Below are 19,091 nucleotides of genomic sequence, written 5' to 3'. Positions count from 1 at the left end.
ACCTTTAGGCTATACTGACTATACTCTTGGTGTACTGCATGGTTGAGCCACACAGTCAGTGGATCTGATACATCTAAAATGTGAAGAATTCAAGAGGTCTGAGCAGGTCATGAAACATGGGACCAGTTTTGTGTGTGCTTCAGGGTTAATATGTGGATATACGAGAGACATGTATGAGAATTACGGACATCCAGAATTTCCATGCAAATATCCAAAGCACTCAAGCTCTCTTCTTGGTAAAACATGTGAACTATACCTTTATTTTTTAAGTAGCAGTAGCTTAGTGTAGGTGGTTTGGCTTTGTGGGGCTGTGTTCCTTCCTTTCCACCAGCGTTACTTCTCTGTCTGCATGCACTGGAGGAAAGCTCTCAGTTACACTGTCACAGTAACTATTGGTTTTGGTAGAAAGACTTAAGGAGAAAATTAGAGTTGTCCCATTTTTGCACAGCTGCAAAATGTTGCTAGGCAGATAGCTAGTATAGCTGTATTTCTTACAATATTTTTAATGTCTTATTTTTATTGTGCTTTACAAATACGAAAACTTGTGATTGGTGCTGGCATTGAGATTTGTCCCACTGCACAGAAACAATTTTTCTCAAAACTCAAAATGATAAAGGAAGTAAGGAAACAAGAGGAATGTGAATGCAGTGCTAAGATTACCCAGCTGAAATGACTACAAGTTGGACTTAACTACAGCTGCATATTTGCAATGGCAGGAACTGGAATTTTTACATTAAGGATACAGGAAATACTGTCCATTTAGAATGACTTGCCTGGTGAAGACTATGACCCACAGGTGCAAAATACCCACATATACACAATTTTGAACGTTTTGCTCTGCATAGGCTGTGTAACCAGATGGTATTCATTGGAATAACCTCACTGTGTGCAACAGAGGAAGGCTGCTTTGCACAAGCAGAGGATCTTTCATTCTTTATTTATGTATCCGTAACTATGTATCTGAACCAGATGTATCTTTTATCAATATTTAGGTCAATACCTTAACTGTTGCTCCAGAACTCCAATAAAATGTAGCATATATACATTTGGTTATAATTTGCAGTATTTCAGAAAACACTGCAAATAGAAATCTTCATCCAAACCACCTGAAAGATCAAGTTGCATACTGAATTTGTTCACTTTTAAAGGCCCAGGTTCACAAAAAGAGTTTTCATTGTGCTGTTCTCTAAGCACTCCTAGGTTTTACTTATCAACACTCCAAGTATGAAATTTTGTAACATGCTATTTCATTAATTATAGTAATTCAAATATTTAAGCAGCATATAAAAGACGTACAAGTGCTGTTTTTTTATTAAACTGCCTTTCCTACTGTATTGTCCGATTCCTTCCTACTACACGCACCACAAGTCAAATAACATTGTAGGTTTAAGATGTTGATATTGTATATCACAATTAATGTCAGATGACTTTGCAACTTGAGGTTTCAAGAGTCTTATTTATTCTCAGATACACGCATGGCTGTTTCTGTTCATTTGCAGGTATGCAATCTAATTTTAGTGTTGTCTCACTTGTAGTGGGATGTGTAACCCTCCAATAACATATGGTTCATATCCTCTGCTCCCTCTTGTACCCCCTAATGTTTTCAAGATTGTGCTACAAGGGAAACTATTAATATCTATGGGAGAAGAATTAGAGTTACAATAAAATTGTAACATATTTTGAAGGAGTAGTAGCACTGCTGGCTTACACTAAGTAACATAAATTCATAATGCCTATGAGGTCTCTGAATGTGTAGAGATTGTAAATTTTTTAAAATCGAAGACAGATGGGCTAGCTTGTCATATTTTGAATATTTTGTAAAAGCCATGCTTACATCCAAAACGCACCGAGTATTTTCCAGCAAGAATGATGGGGGAACCTAAAAGGATTTTTGTAGCTCTTGATTGGCTCCTTAACTGTCAGATCTCTGAACCAGTCCTTCTGCAGGCATGGGCTGAGTCTCATCAGCTGTCATTTTTTATCAGTGTATTAATACATCCCCTGTAATGTCACATTTGTATATGCTTTTGGTTCGCCCTGTTGGACCATCTCTCCAGGACAATAAAATGCCCTGGGCAGAGGCTCAAGATAAGGATCCCACCAGCAGGGCATTGCCTGGATGTCTCTTATTGCCCCAGCAGGAACATGAGCTTGAACACCCCTCAGGCTAGCAGAGCATGTAGCCTGGCCTTCAGTAGCACCAACAGCAGCAGCAGAGTATCTATGCTGGCACACATCACCATGTTCATAGATGTCTGTACTAATTAGCTGCACGAGGGCAGCCCTGCATGCAAGTGCACGTTTCCATTGGGCTAGGCCTTCTCCTGTGGACTCAAATGCCTGTCTCCACCAAATCAGGCATGGGCTTCTGTGGGGGAAGGCTTTCGGATGTGGCATTCAAGAAATTCCCTGTGCTGCAGGCCTTGTCTCCCTTGCACAGGCATCCCTGCGGCTGTGTGTGCCTTGCAATGGGGCCTGGCTGCTGGCTGGGGGCAGCATGGCGCCTGTGGCTTCTCCTTGCTCTCCTGTGCCAAGGCAGAGCTGCTTGATTTAAACCAGAAGGACTTCAAATGGACATCTAATTGGGGGGGGGGGGGGGGGGGTGGAGGGGAAAGAAAAAAAAAAAAAGACTTTGTTTGTGGTAAACTTCACATTGTAATGAACATATCCTGTGTGTAATTGTGTTTGTGTAGTACTGTGGCCACTGCTATTCAGAAGGAATAACTGTTTGGATTGGAGAGTTTGAATATCCTGATACCTAATTGCATCATTTACTCTCTAGTACTTTGAAATCCAGACTTCCTTCCTGCGCAGAGTCAGCTGGAAGCTTATTTTCCTCATGACTCTCAATGTGGTTTGAAAGGAGAGAAAACTGGGGAAAAAAAAATAAAAAAATAAAAGAGACTTGGGTTAGCTCCAAGACTATTTAATTTCAACTTCCTACCAGTAACCATAATGCTCTCTAGGGGAAGTTGCACAAGATTACTAGGAAGGAAAAAAGAAGGGCTTGTGGCTGCTATACAGGTTTGAGAACTAGGCAGCTTTGCAACAGACTTCTAGTGTGAATTGGTGCAAATTTTTAAGTCTCACTGCTGCCTCACTTTTCCTGGTATCCTGATGAAGAAGGAAGATATTGGTGTCCCTAAACCATCTCCTAGAAATTTTCTTAGTCATGTATTTAGATAGCAAGATTTCTGGAGTAGGAACCCTCTCTGTGATATGATACAATCCTTCAGATCAGTGCGGATGTGGCCTGCAAATTCTAGCAGTTTTGCTATAATCTGGAGATGGAGAGATAAGCTCCTTCTTGGTTCCTGCTTGTATTGAGAGCAGGAATGCCATACAGGGAAAGGCCAAGAGCAGAGGAACTGCCACACAGCACAGCTTGCTGACACCAAGATCAACTGCAAAACCCAGAACTCAGACAAGAGTAGGGAGCATCATATCTGTGCATTTAAGAAATCAGGTCATTCTCAGATGAGAAGGTGCAAAGAGGAAAGACAGCTCTGCAACTTGGCATTAAGGTTGGAGTGGTGGATATCTGGTTTTCCTTGACCCAGTGATACTGGGTGAGACACCTCTATGGTCTCCTGCAGGCAAAGGCATACCCTGCCTGTGCTCTGAACCAGCCACAGCATAGCTGCAGAAAATTAAAGGAAAGCATTCAAAGCCCTTGCCATGATACTCCGTGTTTGTGATTTCAGGTTGACTGAGCATGAGGACAGGATTCACAAAGTTACCTGCAGAAAATGTTTCTGCAAGACTTAGAACATTATCTGATTTTCTGAGATTGCATTTCACATCTCTGTAGGCAGGGGGTGGGCACAGCATTATTTTCATGAAACTTGTTGTCTCCTCTGTGTATTTGCTATATATTTCCAGGGGTTAGTACACTGTTGTACAATGTTTTCTACTGTGACTTTTTCAATAGGTTTCCAACAGGATATGTCAACAATACACCAGCAAATACTTATTATAGTTGAACAAGTACTTAGATAGTACTTACAAGTACTTAGACAGAATTCCTCTTACATTTCAGATGACTATGTGCTGTGGAATGAACCAAAGACAGAGATGATCAGACCAGACGGTGGGTATCACCCATCAGAAGCAAAATTTGACCACAGAACTGTTGTCCAAGATGACTATCTCTACAGGGGACCGGTTGCCACTCAAAGCTTCAAACCTCTGAATCTGAATCAGAGAAGCAAGGATCCCTTTGAGAATATGACAAATTACCGAGTGAATTACGTCCCACACCTTCTGGAGAAACGTTACATTCATCAGCATGAGAAATACAAGCCCAGTGAGATCCCATTTGATGGCCTCACTACTCACAAAGTTTCTTACAAGGGGCTGCCTGCTAAGCCAGCCAAGCTGGCTAAACCATACCAGCCAAAGCCTCTCCATGATTGTCCATTTTCCTCTATAACTGAGTTTCAGGAAAAATACCAAGCTTGGCCATTTCATCCTATATTCACCAAAAAAACTGTTGAATATGTACCTCCGGTAGAGAAAATGGACCTTCATACCACTACACAGTTACACTACAAACACCTAAACGGTAAGCCAGCCAAGATGTGCCGATCTCTGGCCCAGCTTAAGAAAAACACCGGGCCATTTGATAGCTCTTCTATAATGAAGGAAGACTATAAGCCCTGGGTGTGCAAGAGAGTAAAGCCTATCACTCATGCTCCAGAGCTGACTTTTCCAGATGAACCAATGGATTGCTTGAGCACCTTTCGGACCCATTATCCGCCTCATCTTCTCACAATTACAAAGAGCTACAAACCTGCATGGTCAGGCCCTAGGCCTCACACTCTGCTGGATGCAAAAACCATCTACACTACCAGCTACACACCAAAGGGCATTGTTAAATGCTTGGCTTCTTACAAAGACCCACCTGGATACACCTTTGAGGGAACCAACGCTGATGGTCACAAACTCTATATCCCCGCTTCTGAAGGTGAATGCTTGAAAGGTTGACACAAGAAAAGAGACTGGAAGTAGCCTTCTTGTGAATGGATTCAAAGCGCAGGGCCTCAGTGAGCTAAAAATGACAGCTTTATTATTATTTTTTTTCTTTTTCTTTTTTTTTTTGCAATCTTCTTTAAAACCAATCATTGATTTTATATTTGAAAAAAAAATAATATCCAAATATTGGCTTTTTCTGGACCAATTGTATAAATAAAAAGCATAAGACCCAAGGACACGACATATGAATTCTTGTTTCTCTGTATTTTTATTTTTGTTTTCCCACCTAACTTCTGCTCTTTAACTGACAGAAATAACCCTTTCATGAGATTCTAAGAGAGATCTCACAGTGGTGTATGCTGTTATAGCAGGGGTTCAGCCACTTCCGTGATGACAGTGGTATAACCATCTCTTCAGCTTGATTACATACTGTGGACTCACAGCTGAAAATAACAGTTGGACAATAGAGTCTGAGACCTGGCTGTGTTCTTCACTTCCATCAAAAAGACATAATGCCAGATACTACTATCAGATAAAATTATAGGAGGTGGCACCTTCATTGTGTCACCATGCTGCCCAGAGCTAGGCTATCGGATGTGAGGTTGTCATTCCAAAGACAACACCTTAGCCTACAACTTGCAAGGTAGCCTGGCTCAGTCTTAGAATAGAATCATAGAATCATAGAATATCCTGAGTTGGAAGGGACCCTTAAGGATCATCAAGTCCAACTCTTGACACCGCACAGGTCTACCCAAAAGTTCAGACCATGTGACTAAGTGCACAGTCCAATCTCTTCTTAAATTCAGTCAGGCTCGGTGCAGTGACCACTTCCCTGGGGAGCCTGTTCCAGTGTGCAACCACCCTCTCTGTGAAGAACCTCCTCCTGATGTCAAGCCTAAACTTCCCCTGCCTCAGCTTAACCCCGTTCCCGCGGGTCCTGTCACTGGTGTTAATGGAGAAAAGGTCTCCTGCCTCTCGATACCCCCTTACGAGGAAGTTGTAGACTGCGATGAGGTCTCCCCTCAGCCTCCTCTTCTCCAGGCTGAACAGGCCCAGTGCCCTCAGCCGTTCCTCGTACGTCTTCCCCTCCAGGCCTTTCACCATCTTCGTAGCCCTCCTCTGGACACTCTCCAACAGTTTCATGTCCTTTTTATACTGTGGTGCCCAGAACTGCACACAGTACTCGAGGTGAGGCCGCACCAGCGCAGAGTAGAGCGGGACAATCACCTCCCTCGACCTACTAGCGATGCCGTGCTTGATGCACCCCAGGACACGGTTGGCCCTCCTGGCTGCCAGGGCACACTGCTGGCTCATATTCAACTTGCTGTCTACCACGACCCCCAGATCCCTCTCTTCTAGGCTGCTCTCCAGCGTCTCATCGCCCAGTCTGTACGTGCAGCCAGGGTTTCCCCGTCCCAGGTGCAGGACCCGGCACTTGCTCTTATTGAACTTCATGCGGTTGGCGATCGCCCAGCTCTCCAACCTATCTAGATCCCTCTGCAAGGCCTTTCCACCCTCGTTCAAGTCCACAACTCCTCCAAGTTTGGTGTCACCAGCAAACTTGCTCAAAATACCTTCTATTCCTACATCCAGATCGTTTATAAAAATATTGAAAAGTACCGGCCCTAAAATGGAGCCTTGAGGGACCCCACTAGTGACCGCCCGCCAGCCTGATGCAGCCCCATTCACCATAACCCTTTGGGCCCTGCCTGTTAGCCAATTGTTCACCCATCGTATGATGTTTTTATTTAGCTGTAGGACAGGTGTCAGGAGCTCCTTGCTGAAGGATGCAGTGAGGGTGCCATGAGTGTAACAAGAATAAAATTGCCATATGTTGTTAACTTTCACTCAGCAGCTGCAGTTGTATTATCTTTTGGAGAAGGTCAAGGTTAAACTCCTGATCAGAAATTTTCCTTTTCCACATGCTGGGTGCTGTTATCTAGGCTTACAAATTTTACATTAGCACTATGAATCTTACTGGTTTTAGTGCAATCTACCTTCCTAAATATTTTTCCCTCTTACTCCTGCCAGCTGTGGCTGTATTCTGAGTCATTAGCTCAAGAGCTAGGGAAAATTGTTGCATGCTGGAGAAAAGGCATGTCTTTTGCCACTCAAAGCGTTTGTATTTAGAGAGGAATGGAAGACAGTTTTCTGCATAAATGTATTTTAAAACTTCTGAAAAGCTTTGAAACGCTTTGGGATATAAGTCTTCCATAAATGCTTGCAAGCTCAAGCCAAACAAATTCCATCTAGACATATAAATGTTTAACCCTGAGGGTGGGAAGCCCCTGGAGCAATTACCCTGGAGACACAGTGGTTCTGCATCACTTGAAGTCTTTAAATCAGTTCTGGAGGCTTTTTCTAAATATATGTGCTAGTTCAATGAAAACTTCTGGGATTGCAACAGGGGCAACTAGGCACTTCTCGGCCAGTTACACTATAAAAAGGGGCCAAACTACGTAGTCACAGATAGAAAAACACAGCGTTCAGAAATTCAGGATTCTGAAAACATACTTACCTGTACTGAGGTCATTACCTAGGGTATGTTCCATATTTCTTTCAGCCCCTGCTGCCTTGGTAGCTGCCTTGAACCTTCCTGTCTTTAATGTAAGGCTTTGACAGGAAAATATTTTTTCTTTCCTATCTCTCTTTAGTTACTAATTTTCCTGATTTTATTCATCAAATTGAATTCTGTCTGTTCTGAAACGAAGTTTATCCGAAAGAAATAGATAGGCCTGTGACTGCAAAAGAGATTGATCATTGATTATGCCTGAAAGCTCCTTGACTGTTCTTTCAACTCCTTGATGTGAGACTGGCAGTGAATGAAGAGCTAGGAGCTAGGGAGCTAGGAGCTAGGAGAGTCTAGTCTATCACAGTTTTTTTTTTGTTTGTTTGTTTTTTTTTTTTTTCCTCTGGGTGGAAGCTAATCTTATCAAAATGAACAGAAATGTAATATGTTACTTAACATCAGTAATATCTGGATTTTGAACCTTAATAACAGAAGTCTTGATTTTGCAAATAGTGCACCAATTCACGGCAGTGTCAAGTAGACAGGACTGATTTAATTCCAAGACCTCCCTGGTATGTGAACACACACTTTTTTTTTTCCTTTTTTTTTTTTTTCTTCTGACATGTAGCTGAAGTGTGTAAGAAACTTATTAAAACCATCATGTGATAACACTGAGGAATAAAATGAGTTCACTTAAGTGATGAAAGATGTGGTTCCACAGAAATTAAAGCCGATTAAAGGTTGGGCTGCTAAAGTTTCACCTCCAGTTGCACATTTCTCCTGCTCTCTCTTATTCTGGCAACATTAACACTGAGTGCATGACCAGGAGATCATCCTGGCTGAAAGTAAGCCAGTGTTTTAATGGGGTTAAGATTATTTAATTAATTTTCCTGAACCAATGCATCACACAGCTGCACAATTACCAGTGTTGATGCAGTAGGTCAGTGCAGGAAGAAATACCTGGCCCTGGGAGGCCAGGCTTAGCTTGGCTGTACTAGCTGTGGAAGCACACCACCATGAATTTATAATCTCTGAGAAGGGCTTCACCCAGTGCTATACAGATTGCCAGAGGCAGAACGTGAATTGTCAGTGTCCCATACATTTCAGAATTATGAAGAAAGTGCCAAAAGATAAATGGTATGCTCCAGCAAGGACTGAGGATGTTCATAGCACAAAGAGAAGCAATATTGATCATGGGCATGGTACTCCAGAGACAGGAGGCAGCTGGTCTTAATGTATTTCCACTGTGAAAGGAAAAAAAATGACCTTCCTGAGGCATGGAGAGAACTTCCCTGAGGGAGCCATACTGTCTCAGCTGGAAAGAGCCATTTGGGCAGAGAACTTCATAGTGGGCTCACTGCGATGGGAAGCTTCCACAGAGAAATTTTCTGAGGTACCACCAGCAGATTTTTGCTTGTGGCTGATCCTGTTACAAATCCCACTTTCTCCCCATTCTCTGCCTCTTTCCCACACAGGAAACAGTAATTTGATGGCTTATGCTGTTCTCTTTGTTTTTGAGGGGAACTGCTGCTTTGGAGCAACCTGACTTTCTCCATCTGTCTGTGTATCCGTCCCACATATGTTTTAGCCTGCATTCAGCACGGAAGGAAAAGGGTAACTATTAGAGAGGCAACAGTGTATTTGGCTTTACATTCCTGGCTTTCTCCAGCTCACTAGTGCTGTGTTTGCTGGCTCGGAGAGCTGTCCTCAGCGAGGCACCAGAGGAGGGCCTGAACAGCAGGCCAAACAGCACCACGTGGGGTCGAGAGTGCTGCTTTGCCCAGCCTGCAGGCCCATGCTCTGCTTTGCTCTCTGCTGAAGAAGAAAAGTGCCCGTGGGATCCTGCCAGTGCACAGCTGTATTTCATTTGCTCGGATTTGTATGTAGTGGGTTAACAGTGAGTTTTTTTTTTTGTTTTGTTTTTGTTTTTGTAATAAAATCACTAGATTATATGCTATTAGTTGAAAACTGACTCCATCAGTGTTTCAGGAGGTGAAGTATTTTAACAAGCATCCACCAACCTCATGGACTATTTATTTAAACCAATAATTTATGCTTAAAAAACGAAACAAAACGAAACCAAACCAAACCAAGCCAGCCCAACCCAACCAACCAACTAACCAAAAAACCCAGCCTGTTGGAATGGTGTGTGTGTGTGTGTGTGTGTGTAAATCTCCATGTTGCCCAAATCAAATTACTCCTCAGCCCAACCATTAAGCATTTCCTTAAAAGAAAAGAAACCTGCCCTGATCCTCACTTGCAGGATCCTCACTGTTAAAGAGGGTACTAGCAGGGAGTGGTTTCCCATGCCTATGTCATCCTAAGCATGTGTGCATAACTAAGTGCTTACTGTGCAGTTGCTCACATCCTGCCACTGCTTAAACAAACAGTATTTATATGTATCCAGAGCACAACCCTCCAGTACCCCCTTCCCTTTTAGCCACATAAAACTGCATACTTTTTATTATTTTATTTATTTTATTTTATTTTATTTTATTTTATTTTATTTTATTTTATTTTATTTTATTTTATTTTATTTTATTTTATTTTATTTTATTTTATTTTATATTTTATTTATTATTTTATTTTTATGTCTACACAAATCTAAAGCTTCTGGGCTTAGAGGCTTAAGGAACACTCTCATTTTTCCTTTTTTCCCCCTTTCCTAAGAGGCAAGCAGAGTGTTAGCAGGAAGAATAGGGAACTGCAATGTGAACGACTGGTAGACAGTGTGTTTATAGTTCTGGTTTGACTTTGCAAACCAAAGTCATCCTGGTTTGCACAAACCTAGTTGTCACAGTTTCATAGACCTTACCCCTTGCTTGATCCAGCTGAACTGCCTCCCTGTGCCTTCCTGGCTGCAGAGCACTTGACCTGCTTGCACAGAAGAGTCTCTTGCCTGGGCTCTGTGCAGTCCTGCCCACGCCACTGCCCCCTGTACATTCAGGGACTGATCCTGATGCCTGGTCTTTTGGTTGCTTCATGGGAATTTGTGTGCCAGGGGAATTGTGGAAGCACTTTTCTGAAGAAGAACAGGCATTGCATGGTACCAGGGTTGCTTCTGTTATGTGAGCTTTATGTTGATGCAGTGCCCACACTGACATCCTGTGCAGATGAGCCTGGCCTTTAGGAACATGACGTCTGACTTCCTCAAGAGCTTTGTCTCACTGACAAAGAGGCAGTCATTTTGAAGGGAGTGTGGACCGTGATAGGATGGAACTTCTTCCAAAGAAGTGACATTTAGTAATTAAATCAGATCCTCAGAACTGCTCATCGGTCAGGGCCAGAGAGCTGTGGATCTCTTTGGAGCTATGTAAACAGGTGAGGAGGCAGTGTGAAGCTCTTGTCACTTGGCAAAGTGAGATGCCAAGGAGAAATGGATGCGTGATGGGTGACACAATGCTGCGTTGCTCCTTCCCATCTACTGTGCTTCCTGGGCTGATCAACAGTGTAATTCAGAGCAGCTAGCAGTCAAAATAACTTACATATGATACAGACTGATACAGACTAAGGGAGGCATTAAAGGCATTTTCCTGTTTCTGTGTGGAAGCAGTGTGTGCAGGTCTCCCAGCACATGCTCATCAGTCACAGTGCCAAAGGCAGGCACCAGGGCAAAATTGGAAAGTGTGAAAGGTGAAGAAGCTCTGGTGAGTTTTCTGCAACAGAAATGAAATGAAATGCACTGGCAAGACTCTCATGTGAATGAATTACATCTGATTGTTTTTGTGGTTATATTTGGTGGCATTAGAAACAAATATTTAAACTTTCAAACTTTTATTTATTGCTTTATGCTGTCAGATATTTTCCACATCAGTGAGAGGACATATCATTTGCCATCAATATTTCTAGCAACAGTACTTACAAGTTGATTGCCTATGGTATTTTGGATTTTTTTTATTTTTATTTTTAATTGATGAGAAAATGTTTTATGCTGTGTTAGGTGTTAGCCTTACTTCTCCATGCATAAAACCTTCTTAAGAGCACGAGCTGGTACACGAGCCCAGATCAGTGAGGAGCCACTGCTGATGGTCTGTTTAAAGTACATTCCATGAGTTTGAGCTCAATTTTGTCTTTTATTTTATTTTATTTTTTTTTTTCATTTGAAAAAAAATCTCTTCCAGATGGACCCTGCTGTGATACTTCTCTAACACTAAGGCACTTGTCTATTCTCACCCTTGCTGCCTCTGGCATCCAAAATGAATTGGATGGCTTAATACAGGCTGTTCCAGATTTCATAACCATACTGGCCAAAGAGAAGGGCTAGACTTTGTGGTTTCATTAAATTTCTAGTCTTCGTCTTCTTCAGTGATCACTGAAAGAATGATAATGCTTAGCACCACATTTGCTTCTCAGAGTGACAGAAGCAGAATAACATTTACTGTTGCATTGATGTCTCCATATGTGGGATTGAGAATGGGAGCAATTCAGTTTTATCTCAGTGAAAAGACAGGGGAAGGCAGAAACATATAATAAGAGAAGATGCTGTAACTTTGCTTTTTTCCTTATAGATCTGGGTAAATAACATTTAGGTTGCGTATTATCAAACTTCATATCAAAATATATATTAAAAATGTAAGAACCTTACAGGAAAATGTGATTAAAATAACTTGGTATATGCCTAGGTTTTAGACTGGATTTTTATCAACTGAAAACAGTTGGGTGGAGATAGTGAAAAGCAATGGGGGGGGAAATGATGATAAACCAAGATGCTTTTAGTGTGAGAAATATGTATGATCAATAGAAAAAGGATATCTGATTGTCTCCTCCCCTACTCTTTTGCCAATGAAAGTATTAGACATTGTCTTTGTTTTAGTATCCACAAATAAAAACTGAGACAGTTAGTGCATAAGACCATTGCTATTCTTACATATACTTTTAAACAAAAGCATGAAGAAAAAGGTTAAATTGATTATTTCCATACTGTATTCCACAGCTGTTATGTAGGGCCATAGTAAGCATTAGTGACTCCAAGCTTTCCATCTGTATACACTATGTGTGTATACACATGTGTATATACAGTATGTGTGAAAATCTGACATTCAAAACAGTTTGAAAACTTCCATGTTAAGAATCAGATAACTGAATGAATAAAGTTAATTTTATGCGAACTAGCCGAAATAATTAGTGACTCACTGACAGTTATCATTAAGAACTTGGGAGGACTTTAATGGTCTTGAAAATCTGGAAGAGAGTTAACACTTGGTTCACCTTTGTCTACAAACTGAGGTGTCAGATTACACTGACAAAGAATTAATCAAATTTATTTATGAATCAGTGTTTAGGCACAAAACAAATAAGGTGATCATTAGCTTTTTGTTTCATAGGATAACTTGCAAGGAGGGTCAGAAGAAAGCAGTAGATACATCTTGGTAATAATGTTGACAAAATCACATGCATCATTCTTTAAGCACACCATCCACTAGACTGTATTTCATTAGCCAAATTGGTGCAGTAGGGGTCAGGAAACCTGTTTCTAAAAAGCTGCAGCAGCTATTTCAGATGTTGATGCCACAGAGGCCACTATACTTCCTCTACTATTTCCAGGACTTTAAAGCTGGAAAAAAGACCATACTGAAGAACTCTGCGGGTTATGCCATGCTGGTGACCTAACAGTACCTCCAATGGCAAAAACTAGGATTCAAGTCTTGCTAATGTTAATAGACTGGGTAAGAGATGCAGTGCCTAGTACAGAGGAGTGCAAATACCAGGCACCAGATGGATAAAAGCAACATGCAGTACAAGAAATGATGTATATCTTGTTAGCAGTTATACTGGACTATGAAGTGACCAAGCCAAATGTGAAACAGGAGTAGTCTTGATCTGAAGTGTGGTTGCAAAACATTCAAGACTGTTTTCTAGCTATTGGAAGTGTGTACCCAAGTATAAGAACCCAAAATGAGCGAGGGTGCAGATAAAATAAAGAGATGGGAGGGGAAGAGTAGAGAGTCAGATTTCGGAGAGAAGCTGACAAAATGAGTTCATATAGACCACAAGATGGTAGAGGAAGGATTGGCCAAGTGTGAAAGAAGGGATCTTCTGATAGGTAGAAGTCAGCTAAAAAGGGCAACAAAAAAGTGTAAACTCTACCTACAGAGAAGTTAGCTTAAAAAGAACAAAACAAAACAAAACAAAAAGCAAAGAAAACAAACAAAACCTTAATTTACAGTTTGTATGATTACGGCCATATAGTAGGAAAAAAAAATCCAGCTAATGGCTACTTTGGAAAATTCTCCCTCATGGTTTCTATGGCTTTTAAAGGCATGCATGTAGACATACATGTCTGGAGTAGCTTAGTTGTGCTTACCTTGCCACAGAACAAGGGCCTGGAATGGGTCTCCTGTTGGGAACCTTTCAGCACTGCATTTGTCTGCTTGTTGCACAACTGTTTTTCTTTCTCAGTGAAAATTAGTAGGGAGAAATCTGGAAGCTTGCTTTGAAGGTTTTGAAGGCTTTTTGACTTGACTGGTAACCAGAGCCATATGCATGAAAAAAGAGTAATTATTCTCTGGAGAACCTAAGCTGGTCTGCTGTTCATTTTATTATCAACGCCAGCTTTTATATTTGTTTTACTCAAAATGAATGACTGAGTTCCCATTACCTTCAGTGCAGTTGCTTGGAAGTTGTAGGGGTTGTCTTTGGCCTGCATCTGTGTGTGCATGTGCTTATATGAGATATTCACCTGCAGTGTAGGGGTCTAAAAAGTGTAGGAGGGAACACCATACTGGGGAAACTGTCAGTAAATGAGAGCAAAATCATCATTCCCTTTTAGAAGAGGCATTATAACATTTGTTCGAAAAGGGGCAACAGCAGAACCAGCTTCACATTCAAAACCTGATTTTGTCTTTGTTAAGAGAAATACTTTATTCATGTTTTCTTCCTCGTCATTCTGCTCATGAGTAGGATTCCTTTTATACACTTGATGCTTCAATGAGTTGCAAGTTCTGTTAATGAAAGTAGTGGGAACATATAAGAAAAGACTGAATAATAGGGGTAGTATGCATTGCTTTACTCCAGGAGTTGCTGAGAAGAGTTATAAGATGTTTTTGATGGTTTCTGTGTACAGAAAAGGAATATACTTTTATGAGCCTATATACTTGCCATGAACTTAGGACCAGCAATGGCCTTATGCCTCTAGAAGAAAAACAGAGGCTAAAAAGAATAAAGCAAGGCAATTGAAGAGTTCAAACAGATCTCCAAGACAAGGCATAGAATCTTAATGACTGGAGACTTTTAAAAAGAAATTAAGACAGGGTTGATCCTGTCTTGGGGAAAGAGGATGATGGTGAATCATGTATGTTTCATGTAACAGCTGTTTGCTGCTGTGGTAATACAGAATAAGGACAGAGTACTTCAAAAGCTTTGCTACTTTGGCTTTTTTTAAAGATTAATAAACAACACATCAGACAGCAGTAGTTAACTAAGTATCCTGCATTACCTGTACAAAAATATATATAAATACAAGTTTGCTTGTTTGTTTTCTTTTTAGAGAAGGAAAGTGTTCTTTTGTAAAATATTCAGAAATCTTACTGAGATGTTGCCAAGTCACAATTCACAGAACAAACACATGAAATTAGATTCACACTATGCAGAGATGACACAGTGGCTCCTCCAGATCTGATCCTTTTTGTTTATCCTCAGCATGGTTACACAGCTACCATTCAACACATGATCATCTGAATATGCTTAGCTATCAAACAAATGTAAATACTTCCCTGTGCTGCTTTTTGTTAACTACAGTACTAGAAATATCCACCACGTTATTATTATTGTTATTATTGTTATTATTGCTATTATTGCTATTATTATTAAGGAATTGTCCTTCATTCCATGCATAACTATCATTTCACAAGTTAAAAATGCCACCCCTCCATCATGTCATATTTTATAAAGCACTCAGTGCACAGTGAAGCAGATCCTCAATTAAATGCAAGTGAAAAATACACTATTACCATTGATTTTAGAGGAACAACATTCTGGGGAGATTTAAAAAAATAAAAAAATAAAATAAAAACAAAAACAAAACAAACAAACAACAAAAAAAAACAAAAAAAAACACAAATAGCTTTATCTGGACAAAATAATGTACAATTATTAATATTGCACTTTTTATACAAGAAATCCTAATAAATATACACAAAAGATATACATTTACATACATAGAAAGACATTCTTCTTTTTTTTTTTTTTTTTTTTTTTTTAAATAAAAAGTTACACGGAAGCTTAGCAACACTATTTCTTGAAGACCCATTCGTAGTGAGAGCATCCACTGCCGGATGTGTTTTGAAGCAACCAAACTGAAGACAGTTTAATGTCATGTATCTGACACTGACCTCAGAATTAGATTCCCAGTTTTGCTGAAAAGTCCACGTTACGGAATCTGTAACACAGCAGTACTTGAACAGCCTTTCATTAATGTACCACAAGGCCTGAGCCCCACTGGGGTAAAGCACAGCCAAACCTTTGATTTAAAGATGGTCTCAAGTCAAAGCCTCAGATCCAGATAGATCTCTTTTAAATTTTTATAATGCTCAAACCTCCTACTTTGCAAATCCCTTCTAATTTTAAAGCCCTATTCAGAGCAGAGCAGGAATTGCCCAGGAACTAAAAGGATGAAGTACTTCAATGGATGAATAGTCACTGCAATTGGCTAGGGAGAAAGACTCACAGACAGCCTGCAATGTGTGATGTTTGAGGCTCACTTTTTAGATCATATTTTTAGGGTGTTAAACCCAGGCTTAAAAAATATGCTGTTTTGTACTACCCATTTTCTTGTGGGAGGCAGCCAGAGAGGAGCAAACTTATCAAAATTTATTGGTGTTAGCCCTCTGGGACGGATGCTGAATCTATTCTGTTTCTACTGAGTAGGAACAAAGCCAAAGATATCAGAAATTTTTTCTACTACTTGACTGAAAGGCTTGGCTGTCAGGAGAGAAAATATTCATATTAGCAGGAAAGGAAAACCCACTTCCTCAAATTTCTTACCCAAACCTCAGCTCTCAAAGAACCTGAACTCTGGGAACTAGTACTCCTATTTATTCCTATGAAGTGTTAGTAGGATGTAGTATGTGAAGCAGCTCTTGTTACCACAAATGATATTTTCCCTGTCTGTGTTATGCACAGGACAACATTTGCAGGTTTGTGTTACAGTCTGTTAGTAGCAGATCATACTTTCTTTCCTTCTCCTAGATAATAGCTAACATAACCACCTCATCTCTGTGCTGAAGCAACCCTCCCAGTGCCGAGCCTCCCTCTCAAATACACTCTGGGAACTTTTTCAGATGTCTTCTAGACTCACTCACATTACACAACATTGTTTAACTTTATCAGACATGACTCTAGATCTTCAAAGATCAACAGCTATCTCCCACTGAGATCATTTGAAGGCCTGGGAGGAGAAGGAGAGAGGGGTATAGAAAGGTATACAACCAATCTTGGTTGTAATAATAGGATTATAAAGCAAAATCATATGCTTATATTCCCAAACTACTCTAAGATATATGGTTGGTATACTGCACAGATGAATGTTTTGTTTAGTATTTTTTAATTATTTTTATTTTTATTTATTTTTATTTATTTATTTATTTTTTGCTTTGTTTTGTTTTGTTTTCTGCAAACCCTATGATCTGTCAAGCTGTTTGATTCTTTGATTCATGTTGTGGTGGTTCAATGTGATGCTAGGTTTACATTTTGATGTGCTTCCCCATCTATCTATTGGTGTATCCCCAAGTGTATACAAACATTTTGGGGCAGCCCCACTCCTCTCAGGCCCTTTGCTGGTGGCATGGGATTCTTTGACTTTTTGTTATCTAACCTCATGATTATTTTGCTGCATTCTGTCTCCCAGATTTATAGGAGGGAAAACTTGTCAGGTCCCTTTACAACAACAATTTGTTAAAAGGTTTTCTTTTTCCTTTTTTCCTTTTTTTTTTTTTTTCCTTTTTTTTCTTTTAAAGGGAAATAAATAAATAAAATGAAAAAAAAAATCCATTCCATTTATATTTTCTGTGAAAGTCCTTGCCTCATTGAAGCAAAGGCTGTGATCCCCTTGTTCCTCCATTTTCATTGCATTTGTCTTCAAGCTTTTCCACAAGTCCCACAGCAGCGTGATTTGAACTGGGTGAGCTGGCAAAGTTTGAGTTGCTTCACTTTCTCACAGTACCTTGTGGTGTCTCTGCACTCCACTACCAAAGGAGAAAGAAAAAGGAGAAACGGTGATGAGGCAATGAAAGAAGGGCTTTTTACCTAAGAGCATTTAATTGTGTTGCTGAGAGAGGGGACAAAAACAGCTTTGTACTGGGAGGTCTCACAGCGAGCACGACCTTGTCTTGCTGCAGATGTTGAGTGGGGACTTCGTGCAGCCAAAGGCTCAAAGGAGAACATGGTGGGTAGCCATTTCTTTCAGAGCATAAGGAGAGCATTCGAGAGAGCTTTTGAAGCTTCTCCAGCACTCCTGTGTCATCTACTGGCATTCTAGGGAAGCTCTAGGGTTTCCTAACAGCTGTTACATTGAAGATGCAGTTGTAAATTAAATGGAAACTTCTTTAACAGAGTAGCTCAAAGGTACTTTGTCCAATTCCATGCATTTCAAAAGAGTGTGTGGGAGTGCCTCCACGGTTGACCAGGTGTTGCACTGTGCTTTTCAAATATGTGCCAAAGAACACAGCCCAGGGTGGAGATGTTTAGATACTTTAACCTACGTTTCAAATTCCCTAGGACTTTGGTCCCTAGTATCATTCAAAAAGCTTTTGAGGCCTGCAGCCTCCCGCTTTTGAGTTGCAGGTTGGAAAACTGTCCAGTATCTCAGCCAGACCTTGTGTGCATTTTTTTATCTGATGGTGTCCCACTTTCCATATTAAGGCTGCAAAAAGGGATCACCACAGGGCAGTTATAGAGCTCATTGCAATAACATTTGTGTTTTTCTTCTTTTCTGTACCACTAGTGGACAGTTGGACCACTTTACATGGTTAGCAAGGAGATACAATCCCAGTCAGCCCCACTCAACACCACTGCCAGCAAACTGCAGTGGGCACCTTGTCTCCCGTGCTGGGATGCTGAGCTTTGGACACTGCATTTTGCATCCGTTCAGGTTGGAGAATCCCCAGGAAGCCCAGCTGTGATGCCAAGCACCACAGTTCTGGGAGATGGCTCCCTTTAGAGGACAGATAGGCCTCCTCCTGCCTCCTCCACCCCACTCTTCACATCCTCCCCTGTACTGGGTCTGGCTGGAATGTTAACTTTCCCTGCACACCACAAACCACCACATCCCCTCAGCTCAGGAACGTACTGTTCTCACAGGGCGTGATGTTGCAGCGCTGCCAGTTGGCCGGCCGTGGTCTCCAGGAGCAGTAGTGCTCCAGCACAGGCTTGTTGGTGCGGATATGCACGCAGTCGACGCGTCGGGACTGGAAGCCGTAGTTTCCGCAGGTAGCCGTACAGACGGTCCACAGGCTGACCCTCCAGTGCACACCACAGATGTCAGTCCAGCAGTTCTGAGTGCTCAAAGGCCTATGAGCAGAAGGGAAAAGGGGCCCTGTCACTCACCATGCTGCATGAGAAGCAAGCGTGTGCCACTCTGGGCAGCATGCAAGCTCTGGGGACTGCAAGCCTC

The 19,091-nt window shown here is 41.1% G+C and overlaps 2 protein-coding genes across 7 annotated transcripts in view; one reads left to right on the top strand and one right to left on the bottom strand.

The window, feature by feature from the left end:
• SAXO1 (stabilizer of axonemal microtubules 1) overlaps positions 1-5,215 on the top strand; it is a 38,865-nt gene extending 33,650 nt beyond the window's left edge. The window contains exon 4 of the mRNA XM_072030679.1: positions 4,040-5,215. Coding sequence (XP_071886780.1) covers positions 4,040-4,986 — 947 coding nt within the window. The 3' untranslated portion in view covers positions 4,987-5,215. The remainder of the gene's footprint in view (positions 1-4,039) is intronic.
• Positions 5,216-11,240: 6,025 nt separating this feature from the next.
• The window catches only part of ADAMTSL1 (ADAMTS like 1), a 487,860-nt gene continuing 480,009 nt past the window's right edge, over positions 11,241-19,091 (bottom strand). For all 6 annotated transcript variants that reach the window (XM_072030863.1, XM_038170180.2, XM_072030865.1 and 3 more), the window contains 2 exons: positions 18,768-18,988; positions 11,241-17,664 (listed from right to left, as the gene is read on the bottom strand). In XM_072030863.1, the coding sequence (XP_071886964.1) occupies positions 17,558-17,664; positions 18,768-18,988 (328 nt within the window). In that variant the 3' untranslated portion in view covers positions 11,241-17,557. The remainder of the gene's footprint in view (positions 17,665-18,767; positions 18,989-19,091) is intronic.

Source organism: Anas platyrhynchos, chromosome Z, assembly GCF_047663525.1.
Source record: "Anas platyrhynchos isolate ZD024472 breed Pekin duck chromosome Z, IASCAAS_PekinDuck_T2T, whole genome shotgun sequence".
Taxonomy (NCBI): Eukaryota; Metazoa; Chordata; class Aves; order Anseriformes; family Anatidae; genus Anas; species Anas platyrhynchos.
The sequence above is the reverse complement of the archived record's forward strand: the minus strand, read 5'-3'. Positions and strand labels throughout refer to the sequence as shown.